Source organism: Suncus etruscus, chromosome 6, assembly GCF_024139225.1.
Source record: "Suncus etruscus isolate mSunEtr1 chromosome 6, mSunEtr1.pri.cur, whole genome shotgun sequence".
Classification (NCBI taxonomy): domain Eukaryota; kingdom Metazoa; phylum Chordata; class Mammalia; order Eulipotyphla; family Soricidae; genus Suncus; species Suncus etruscus.
This window is the reverse complement of record NC_064853.1, coordinates 38307796-38319930: the sequence shown is the minus strand read 5'-3', so window position 1 is coordinate 38319930 and position 12135 is coordinate 38307796. Positions and strand designations below refer to the sequence as shown.

At 40.0% G+C, this 12135-nt stretch overlaps 1 protein-coding gene and 1 non-coding gene across 2 annotated transcripts in view; one reads left to right on the top strand and one right to left on the bottom strand.

The window, feature by feature from the left end:
• The window catches only part of MACF1 (microtubule actin crosslinking factor 1), a 413147-nt gene that overhangs the window by 243755 nt on the left and 157257 nt on the right, over positions 1–12135 (top strand). The window contains exons 27-32 of the mRNA XM_049774609.1: positions 4127–4305; positions 5600–5738; positions 6704–6897; positions 8586–8748; positions 10495–10578; positions 11439–11546. Coding sequence (XP_049630566.1) covers positions 4127–4305; positions 5600–5738; positions 6704–6897; positions 8586–8748; positions 10495–10578; positions 11439–11546 — 867 coding nt within the window. The remainder of the gene's footprint in view (positions 1–4126; positions 4306–5599; positions 5739–6703; positions 6898–8585; positions 8749–10494; positions 10579–11438; positions 11547–12135) is intronic.
• On the bottom strand, positions 8114–8216 carry LOC126012350 (U6 spliceosomal RNA). Its single transcript, XR_007496860.1, has one exon. It is a non-coding gene; the product is annotated as a U6 spliceosomal RNA (small nuclear RNA).

Genomic DNA, 12135 nt, shown 5'->3' with positions numbered 1-12135 from the left:
CTGGGACCGGCGAGGTGTCACTAGAGGTAAGGTGTCTGCCTTGCAAGCGCTAGCCAAGGAAGGACTGTGGTTCGATCCCCTGGTGTCCCATATGGTCCCCCCAAGCCAGGGGCAATTTCTGAGCGCTTAGCCAGGAGTAACCCCTGAGCATCCAACGGGTGTGGCCTGAAAAACCAAAAAATAAAGTACAATGCTATAAAAATCTTGGATGATATTTTTGAAATAAGAGTGATAAATAGTGCTTTACTAGGTATTCATAGGAATACAAAGAAAATAAGCCATGATTCTGGCTTTTGTTTGTTTTGTTTTGGGGTCACATCTGGGTGTGCTCAGGGCTTACTCTGGGCAGGGCACCGAGACCATATGTGGTCCTGGGAAGTGAGTACAGATCAGCCACATGCAAGGCAAATGCCTTCCCTGCTATATTATCATCTCTTTAACTCCCTGGCTTTTGTCTTATAGTGTTATTAAAGAAGAATATAAGGTTGAAGTCACAATTAGAGGCTCCAGTATAAGGACTATCATAATTGTATTTTCTACTGTATTTCCCGATTTCCAAGTCAGTCAACATTGCTACAGGAATTTAGTGTCCCAAGAACATTTCTACTTGGAATGATAGGATGTTATTCTATGAATAATATTAGATTTTATTTGAGACTTTAAAGGATTCAAAAGGGGGCCAGAGAGATAGCACAGCAGTAGGATGTTTGCCTTGCACATGGCTGACCTGGGACAGACCTGGGTTCAATTCCCAGCATACCATAAGGTCCCTCAAGCTTGTCATTTCTTAATGCAGAGCCAGGAGTAACCCTTGTTGCAAATCAGCCCTTGATGGGGTTGACTGATGGAGGGATGGAGGGATGGAGGATGAGGTCTTTCCCCTCCAGCTCAGAGCACACATCTGCCACCCTGTTCAGCCAGCGGTTCTGAGGTGAAGCGGCGAGTAAACAGCTAGCAGACAGTCAGGCTTGTGGAAATATTAGCTTTATTCGGTGGACAAGACTGAAGCCCAAAGCCTCAGCATCAGTTCCAGCCAAAAAGCCCCCTGCCTTCCACAGACCCTTGCTTTTATCTCCCAGAATCAGGTACCACCCAATGGTGGGAGCAGAATCAGGTACCACCCTAGGGTGGGAGCAGAATGCCAGGTCACACCCTAGGGAAGGGCACAATCACCAATCAGGGTAGGGTCAGTAACATAATAATCCCATGGAAATGTTTACATACACAACAGCCCTGAGCACCACCGGGTATGCTCCAATAAAAAAAAAATCTAAATTTTTTTTTTTAAATAAAGGATTCAAAAGGAATGTCTAGTGACTGGCTCTAGTCATAGTCTTTGTCCCAATGAGTATTGAGGGTAAGACAGGTAGAGTGGACAGTGTTAAAACCCTTGTATGTAGTTTGTTCTGGATTTTATTTTTCTGTATTTCATTTTCTTACACATATAACCAGTCAATATTTTATCAGTAGAGTCAGCCGATCGATCAATAGCAACAACAACAAAAAAGAATGACTATTGAGAGGGATTTTTCTTTTCTTTGTTTCTCCTAAGTCTATAGAATGGAATAAGAAGCTGATATAATTTTCACTGGCTGTAAGTGATCTAATTTGCTTATGTGAGACATATGAATCTGTTGCTCAAGGGGCTACTCCAGGCCCTGAGCTTGAGGAGCCATGCCCAACAGTGCCAGTGATTGAAACCACATGCAAAGCATTCACTCACTCAGTTGTGCTCTCCCTGGCCTGTGATCTTCATTTTTGAAAAACTTTCTTTTTTTTTTTTTTTTTTTGGTTTTTGGTTTTTGGTTTTTGGTTTTTGGACCACACCCGGCGGTGCTCAGGGGTTACTCCTGGCTGTCTGCTCAGAAATAGCTCCTGGCAGGCACAGGGGACCATATGGGACACCGAGATTTGAACCAACCACCTTTGGTCCTGGACCGGCTGCTTGCAAGGAAAACGCCGCTGTGCTATCTCTCCGGGTCCCGAAAAACTTTATTTTCTAACCATATATACAACTTTTTTCTTTTTTATTTGTTGTTGTTTTTGTTTTGGGGCCACACCCAGTGATGCGCAGGAGTTACTCCTGGCTATGAGCTCAGAAATCGCTCCTGGCCTGGGGGACCATATGGGACGCCCAGTGATCGAACCATGGTCCGTCCTAGGCTAGCGCTTGCAAGGCAGATGCCTTATCTCTAGTGCCACTGCTCTGGCCCCACAACTTTTTATTCTTATATAGATTTCTGTATTCTCAAATATTAACATCCATTTGCTTTATCATTTTCTTTTACATGTGTTTATATAATGCTAATCCTTAATGGTTTTCTCAAGTAAGTTTCACTCATGATGTTCCTTTATCACTAACCAACACAACAATGACTCAGATTGGGAACTAGCATATGTATAATACTGTTATTAAAAGCCTTGTTAAGATTTTATCAGTTGACAATAATGGTGTTTTTGAATAGCCCTTCCCAGTCCAACGCAAAATACATGGTTCAGTTTACTATCATTGCATTTAGTTGCTCAGTTTCCTCCCTCCATCCCTCTCTCCCTTTTTCTTCCCTCCCTTCCTCAGAGTCTGACATGCTCAGGGGCTACTTCCAGCTTGGTGTTTGGGACAGGGAGGGGTAGTAGGGCTCATAGTACAAGGGATCAAACTTAACCCTCGTACATGAAAAGTGTGTGCTCAGCCTGTTGAGCTATCTCTCAGTCTAACTCTTTAGATTTCTTTTGGGTTTTTATTTTAGGGGTGTGCATAGTTGGTATACTCAGAGATTTACTCCTGGCTCTGCACTCAGAATTCATTCCTGGGGGAGCTCAGGGGACCTTATGGGATGTTGTGGAGGAAACCTGGGTAGTCCACATGAAAGGCTAGCACCCTAGCCTCTTTCTTACTCTCCATCCCCTGTTGTGGTTTCCTGACTGATTTTTTTTAATGACCTTTGCCAAAAGATGATTTTCTAATTTCTCTTACATTTAAAGTTTTTTCTTCTATAAAAAGAAAAGTATTTCCATTTTCCCCTCTCATTTCTTTTTTTTTTCTTGGTATGGATTTAGCAATTGTTATTTTGTTCAGTAATTTGAAATTTGCTCTATTTTTATTTTGATGCTCATAATTTTGCAGGTTAGCTCTTGAGTGTAACTTCAAACTAGCTTCTACATTATTTTAACTTGTCCCCATCATTCTTAGAATATATTTTAAAAATTTCCCAGCAAAGTAAGGTTCATTTTAGTGTCTTTGCTGATCCCTGCACAGGAAACATCTATTTTTTTTTTAGGTGTTCTGTTTCCTTTAAGTAGAAAACTTTATCTACAAATCAGTATTTGGCTGCTGTGAGTGGTCTTCGTTACCAAAATTCTTCTAGGCTTGGCTTACTCAGCAAATGAAGCTAAAAAATAAATAAATAACACACCTATGTTGCATACACACATGCTATATGTGCATGCATTAGGAGGTTGGGAGATTGCCTTAACATACCAGTTAATAGAGAAACGCAGCTTTAAGACATAATATTTAGTTTATATTTGAATTAGACAAAATCACATGTATATATAAGAATATATAAAGCAAATATAACACAAAGTAATTCAGTGTATTTATTGATCTGCATGACACATATAAGTATAAATTCATATATCTCTCCATTTCCATATGTATTTGAAATTTTTTTCCCAAGACTGCAAAGTCTATTTCACATTATAACAAAACTTTTTTTTATTTGGTTTTGAAGCCACATCCCGCTGTGCTCAGGCTTTTTACTGGCTGTGCATTCAGGGATAAATGTCCTGCTGGCTCAAGATACAATATGAGATGCCAGAGATCAAATCCAGATTAGTTGTGTACAGGGCAAACATCCTACACTATACTATCAGTAGGCCCCTCAATAAAAATGTTTTGTGGGGCCAGAGCAATAGTAGGCCATTTGCTTTGCATGCAGCTGACTGGGGCCTGCTCTTCAGCTCCGCATATGGTCTTCAAGCCCTTCTAACTTTCAGTAATCTATCATGGATTATTTAATCTGTAACATATGGTTATTAAGTTTATTTCTACTATTTTGATTTTGTAGACTTATAATTTTTTTATTCACTAAGTCTCTTATTTTTTCTGTGTTCTTGTTCCTGACAGCATACCCAGGATGATTTACAGAAATTGAAGTCAGAAATGGATGGTCTTTCCTTGAAATGCAACAGCTTTTTCCATCAGTCCCCTTCTGGTTCAAGTGTCCCAACTCTTCGTTCAGAACTCAATCTGCTAGTGGAAAAAATGGATCATGTTTATGGTCTCTCCACCGTCTATCTGAATAAGTGAGTGAATTGAGGTTTTGGATCCCAAGGGGAAGTATTCCAATGGGATGAGAAGTACCTGAAATGTTTCATGAACATTTTAAAAAGACTACAAATCTTGAAGAATAGATACCCATTATAAGAGCTTTTGGCTTTAGGGCCCAGAGAGATAGCACAGCGGCATTTGCCTTGCAAGCAGCCGATCCAGGACCAAAGGTGGTTGGTTCGAATCCCGGTGTCCCATATGGTCCCCTGTGCCTGCCAGGAGCTATTTCTGAGCAGACAGCCAGGAGTAACCCCTGAGCAATGCTGGGTGTGGCCCAAAAACCAAAAAAAAAAAAAAAAAAAGCTTTTGGCTTTAGTTCCAAGTAACATGGAATATTTGTTCAAGCTGCAGTGAATAAATACCAAACATATAGAAGTAGATGGACTTAGATATTAGGACTCTTATACTTTACTTCTGTTTGAATATATAATCTCCAAAAGAGAAAGGGATACTAAAGAATAAGCAAAAAGATCTCTGCCAAAGTAAATTTTAATATTTTTCTTTTCTTTTAAACTTTATGTATTTATTGATTAATTGATTGATTGGTTGTTGGGCCACACCCAGCGGTGCTCAGGAGTTACTCCTGGCTCTGCACTCAAAAATCATCCCTGGCAGGCTGGGGGACCACATGGGTGCCGGCAATTGAACTGGGTCCCTCCCGGGTCGGCCGCATGCAAGGCAAATGCTCTACTGCTGTGTTAACTCTATGGCCCCTATTTTTCATTTTTGAAGTTCTCTCTGCTTGTATTCATCTACTCACCAATTTGAGAAATAAATCTTAGCTTCTTTTTTTTTTTTTTTTTTTTTGGTTTTTCGGACCACACCCGTTTGATGCTCAGGGGTTACTCCTGGCTAAGCGCTCAGAAATTACCCCTGGCTTGGGGGGACCATATGGGACGCCAGGGGATCGAACCGCGGTCTTTCCTTGGCTAGCGCTTGCAAGGCAGACACCTTACCTCTAGCGCCACCTCGCCGGCCCCAAATCTTAGCTTCTTAATAATGTTGAGTTCTCAATCTTGTCTCATAGCCTTTCTCTGTTGAGTCCACCACATGTATGTGCATGCCAGTGCTACTTAGAACTTTATTTCAAAATAACTTAAATTGTCAGCATGTCTACCAAGCTTTCTTATTTTTTATGAAATCCTGTCATCCTATAATTATTTGAAATTGACATTGGCAGTTAAGTTTTGTGAAATTCTTTATCATATTCCTGATTTGTAGCCTACTATGAGAATTCACGTCTTAAAAAAGTTGATTTTACCTTCACAGGTTGAAGACAATTGATGTCATAGTACGGAGCATTGAGGATGCTGAACTTTTGGTCAAAGGTTATGAAATTAAGCTGAGTCAGGAGGAAGCAGTGCCAGCAGATCTTTCTGCTCTAGAGTCCCATCGGTCTACATTAAAGGTTGGCTACTCTTAGTTATGTAGAATTTGACCACATCGCCATTGCTTTGGTTAGCAGAGAAATGGAATTTTAGAAAGCATAACATTGATTTAAGTTTGCAGTTGAATCAGACAAATTATTTTTTAATATATTTCAGTATTTCAAAGAAGAGACTGAGAAAATATGTTTTGAAAAGGAAGCCTTTCTATTTATTTACTCACTAAAAATATTGAATTAATGTATGACATCTTTGATTTAATTTGCTTCTCATAAGAAATTGTGAAGGGCTGGGCCAGAGTGATAACACAGTGGCAGGGCATTTGCCTTGCACATTGCTGACCAAGGACAGGCCTGGGTTCAATCCCCAGCATCCCATATGGTCTCAGAGCCTTCCTGGAGCGATTTCTGAGCACAAAGCCTGTAGTAACCCCTGAGCACCACCGGGTGTGGTCCAAAAACAAAACAAAACAAGAAATTGGGAGGGGTTTAGGAAAGTGAGTTTAATCTTTATTAATAAGTAAGCCAGGGCCCGGAGAGATAGCACAGTGGCGTTTGCCTTGCAAGCAGCCGATCCAGGACCAAAGGTGATTGGTTCAAATCCCAGTGTCCCATATGATCCCCCATGCCTTCCAGGAGCTATTTCTGAGCAGACAGCCAGGAGTAACCCCTGTGCATCACCGGGTGTGGTCCAAAAACCAAAAAACAAACAAACAAACAAAAAATAAATAAGTAAGCCAAGACTGAGAATATTTTATTTTCACACTTTAAAAATTATGGAGGCAGGTTTCAAACATATTTCTCTACTTAGTTCTGCCTGCTTTTGGCTATGTTACAAAGACTTTGGGGGCATTTCTGGTGCTAATATAGGATCTAGCTTCTGAATCATAATTAATGTGGAGCCAGCTATAGACGATATGCACTTTTTCAACCTTAGTCTGATATATTTTAGCATTATATAACCTGTAGCTATGCTTGTGATTTTATAGCACTGGCTTAGTGATGTGAAGGACAAGAATTCAGTATTTTCAGTCTTGGATGAGGAACTTACCAAGGCCAAGGAGGTGGGAGAGCAGCTAAACTGTCTGACCCCAGAGCGAAATCTGGATTTGGAGCGCTATCAGGAAAAAGGCTCCCAGCTGCAGGAGCGTTGGCATCGAGTCATTGGCCAGCTTGAGACGCGGTAAGTGGTGTATCAATTATTTTATCCTATTAGGGTTCAGGGAGTAGTTTTAAAACAAAAATAGTCTTATGTAAGGTGAGAATTGATAGGATAGAAATTAAATGATAGTGGGATGAGTGATAATACAGCAGTTAAGACATTTGCCTTGTATGTGGCTGAGCCAGGTCCAATCCCTGGCATTCCATATGATCCCCCAACCCCAGCCAGGAGTAACCTCTGAGAGTTGCTGGTTGTGTCCCCCTCCCAACAAACAAGATATTAAATAATAGTAAAGATTTCTGGCAAGATAAATGACAGAAAGTTAGACCTTAGCTCTGAAGCAGTTCTGAGTCCTTGTGGATCAGCAGTAATGGTCATTTTAATTGCCTCTTCTATGTCCCAGGCCTTTTCTTCCATCCTTCCTTTTGTACATGGCATTTGAGTTCTTTTTTTTTTTTTTTTGGTTTTTGGGCCACATTCGGTAACGCTCAGGGGTTACTCCTGGCTATGTGCTCAGAAGTTGCTCCTGGCTTGGGGGACCATATGGGACACCGGGGGATCGAACCACGGTCCATCCAAGGCTAGCGCAGGCAAGGCAGGCACCTTACCTCTAGCGCCACCGCCCAGCCCCTTGAGTTCATTTTCTTGCATGTTATTGACCAGTTTTCCCAGCACCACTTGTTGAAGAGGGTTTTCTTGTCCCATTTCATAATTTTTACTTCTTTATCAAACATTAACTGATCATTTACTTGAGGATTTGTCTCAGGATATTCAATTCTATTCCATTTGTTTTGTTTTGGGCCATACTCTGAGGCATTCAAGGGTTATTCCTGGCTCTACACTCAGAAATTACCATTGGCAGTTTCGGGAGACATTATAGGATGTCAGGGATCAAACTAAGGTTGGCTGCATGTGAGGCAAATGCTCTACCCACTGTGCTATTGCTCCAGCCCCATCAATTCTATTCCATTGATCTGATGGCCTATCTTTATTATTTTATTTATTTATTATCTTTATTTATTTATTACCATGCTGTTTTATTTATTACCACTTTGTAGTACAGTTTGAGGTTGGGGAATGTGAAGCCTCCCATTTTCTTTTTCCCAAAGATTGCTTTAGCTATTTTGAGGAGGGGGTGGTTATTTTTCCATATGAATTTCAAGGTATTTGATCTTTATCTTTGAAAAATGTATGGGTATTCTTATAGGACTACATTGAATCTGTACAATGCTTTGGGGAGAGTTGATCTTAGGTCTTTTTGCATGTCACCCTTGTGCTGGGGCCATGCTAATCTTCTCTGTATCATTCCAATTTAGTATAGGTGCTGCCAAAGCGAGCACAGGATTTTAGGTCTATTTTTAGTTGAAGCCATGAAAACAATGGTATTCTAGAATACATACAGACAGTGGCCTTTGATCTTTTTGCAAGGACAGAACCCGAAATCTAGATTTACTACCTTTAAATCCAAATATGTGACATTTTTATAATAGGACTTGGTAAAAATATTTCTTGCTTTTTATTTTATTTGCTAATTCAATGCTTTTAGTTTGTTATTTGAGGTTTTGCTTTGCATTGATATCCTCCTAAAGTATAGATGGTTTCTCTTTGGTGAAGACCAACCATAATGGAGGGTTACAAGGGAATTGCATCATTGACTTTTTTACATTTATTCTGAGATAACTAATATCAGTTTCCTTTTGCTTTTCTAGCCAATCTGAGCTAGAAAGTATCCAGGATGTTCTGGGAGATTACCGAGCCTGCCATGGAACTCTCATCAAATGGATTGAGGAAACCACTACTCAGCAGGAATTGATGAAGCCAGGCCAGGCAGAGGACAGCAGAGTGCTCTCAGAGCAGCTCAGCCAGCAGACGGTGGGTGCAGCGGTAAACTGAGCTGAAGGAGAGCAAATTTATAATAGAAGCTGAAATTCCAGCAAACTTCTCCCCAGTGTCAAGACAAGTTCTCCTTTCTACCAAAATGGTCTCAAGATACTGGTTTTGCAATTTTTTCTTGATATTACATATTTTACTTGGATTAGCACATAAGGAGATGAAAAACCTGGTAGAACTAGAATAGAAAAAGATTTCTTGGGGGGTCGGGAGAGCACACGCAGCAATGCTCTGCACTCAGGAATTACTTTTCTCTTTTTTCTTTTTTTTGGTTTCTGGGCTATATACAGCGGCACTCAGGGGTTACTCCTGGCTCTGTGCTTAGAAATCACTCCTGGCAGGCTCAGGAATATGGGATGCCAGGAATCAAACCCAGATCCATCCCAGGTCGGTCACATATCTTACCACTGTGCTATCTCTCTGGCCCCAGAAATTACTTTTGGTAGTGTTAGGGGACCTCACAGGTGCCAGGGATTGAACCTAATCAACCATGTGCAGAGCAAGCTCCCTAATCACTATATTATCTCTCCAGCTCAGAAAAATATTTCTTAAAAACAGTTTTGTTTTGGGACCAACATGGTAGTACTCAAGGTTTATACCTTGTTCTATGTTTAGGAGAATTTACAGGTGCTGTGCATTGAACCTGGGTCATCCTTGCACAAGGCAAATAAATGCCTTATCCAGTATACCCTCTGTGTCCTCATTTAAAGCAATTTTTATTGGTGTTTTGTTGTGCATTATAGTTATGAATTCTGAATTAGATTGCTATGTTACAGTCTGGTTTGCTTGTTTATCCTGATATTTAAATTGCTTTACCTCTCAGTTTTCTACTTTGTTTATAAAATAGGGATAAAGTTTGTTGTTGTTTAATTTAATCCACCGAAGGTTACTGTTGTTAGGATGAGAGGAAATTATGCATGTAAAATAATAGTATTTTCAGAGTATATACCATAGACTAGCAGTATCAACATGATCTGAGAATGTATAAGAAATGCAAGTTTGGACCCATATCAGAATCAGAAATACTGGTGGTGTGTCTCTGTAATCAGTATTATCTAATCTTTAGGTTATTATGATTCCACTAAGTTTATTATTTATTATTTTAATTTGAATTTAGGGCCTCACTCAGCTGTACCCAAGGCACAGCTTGGTTCTATGTTTAGAAACCATACCTTAGGAAGTGCTCTGGGTATCATATATCGTACCGGCAATTGAACCAGGGTTGGCTGTATGTGAGACTACATGCATTTTTTTTTAATTTTTTTTATTTTTAATTATGAGAACAAGGATGCAAAGAAAGAGGACAAGGTAAAGTTACAGTGGAAGGACAATACATAACATAATTCTCAGAAGTCCCCTTGCTGATATCCCAACTTTGAAATTTCATCCAAAGAACATTAAGATTGTAACACGAGACTACATGCATTTTAACCCCTGTATTATCTTTCCAGTTCTCACTAAGGTTTAAAAAACATGCCTGAGGCTCTAATAAGAGCTCAGTTGATAAATATAATGACATTAAAAACATTTTATTGAAACCATTGTGATTTACAAAGTTCTTCATAGTTGGGTTTTAGACATACAATTTACCAGGGCCAATCCCACCACCAGTATTGACCTCCCTGCATAAGTGCATGCCATGCTATCACCCCATGCCCAAATAACAGGTTTATTTTAAGTTTTGATATAATAACATTTTGATTGTTCTGTGATATTTTTTGTTTTCAGGCTTTGTTTGCAGAAATTGAGAGAAATCAGACAAAACTAGACCAATGTCAAAAATTTTCTCAGCAATACTCCACTATTGTAAAGGTAATTATCACATATCCCACCGGGAGCATAAATGATTTCTGAGTTGGAAAAATTTGTGTTGTCCCTGTAGGTTTTATTTCTGGATAGGAACAACTCTTCTCCTAGAGGCTGACCCCATCCTTCAGTTAATGAAGGTGTATGCTTCTGGTGGCAGCATACCCCATTGGGTATTATCAGAGAGGTACCAAACATAGCTGTGATTTAGAAGTGTTCGTTTGATGGGGCTGGAGAGATAGCACAACAGTAGGGTGTTTGCCTTGCATGCAGAAGGATGGTGGTTTTAATCCCAGCAGCCCATATGGTTTCCTGAGCCTGCCGGGGCGATTTCTGAGCATAGAGCCAGGAGTAGCCCCTGAGCACTGCTGGGTGTGACCCCAAAGCAAAACAAAACAAATAAACAAAAATATGCGTTTGGATGACTCACATGCAATCAGATAGGTAGTAAGAGGTAGTTAGATTTGGGACTTGTTGGGAGACAAGAGTCAACTGGTTCATAGAGCGAAGGTAAAGTTTAAGGCAAAGAGAAGATGTAAGGATGACTCTTGGAGTTGGTTTTTTTGGTGTTTTCTGTTTGTTTTGTTTTTTGTTTGGTTGTTTTTTTGCTTATTTATTATGTGCCTTTTGATTAAGTTTCAGAAAGGGTAGATGCTTTTCTGACTTGTGCCCCATTGTATGTATCAGTAACACTTAGAACAATAACAGGCATATAGTTCTATCTTTTATCTTCTGTCTAGTCTTTCATAGGAAGTTTAGCAAACAATTACCAAAGTACTTTCCAATAATAAAATGTTTTGATTCTCCCACATGATGTATGTAAATGATAAAACACTATGTAAATGTGAAATTTTGTCCTTTCCTAGGATTACGAATTGCAACTGATGACATATAAGGCCTTTGTGGAATCACAGCAGAAATCCCCTGGCAAGCGCCGTCGCATGGTGTCCTCATCGGATGCCATCACACAAGAGGTGAAAAAGAATGGGGAAGGACATAATCCACTTTTTTCTCTTCATTAAAGATGCATGCATCTGGACTTTATGCCTTTCATTTAAGCATGTGACTATGAAATATCCCCCCATTCTCTTTTTATTTTTCATATATGTAGTAGGGGTCAAAGGTATACCCCATCCTAGCAGGGCTGAAATCATAGGATTAACCCCGTACCTCTTGCGTACAAAGTATTTGATCCAACCCTTTGAACTATTGCTCTTTTTCCTGAAAAATGTCCTTATTTTAACTAATTTAAGTGCATTTTGAAGGCAGATAATACATTTCTCTTTGTTTATTTTGGGCTATACCCACCAGTGTTTAGGGCTTATCACTGGGTCTGTGCTTAGAGTTCATTCCTGGTACTGCTTGAGGACAAGATATAGTTCTGGGTGTTGAACGGGAATTAGCCATATGCAAGGTAACACCAAACTTATTTTTTCCTCTTGCCCCAGATATTATTGCTTTTTGTTTTGAGATCCCATCTGGCATTGCTCAGGACTTACTCCTGGCTCTATGCTCATGGATTCTCCTGGCTGGGAGTGGTGGTGGTAGACCATATAGGATGCC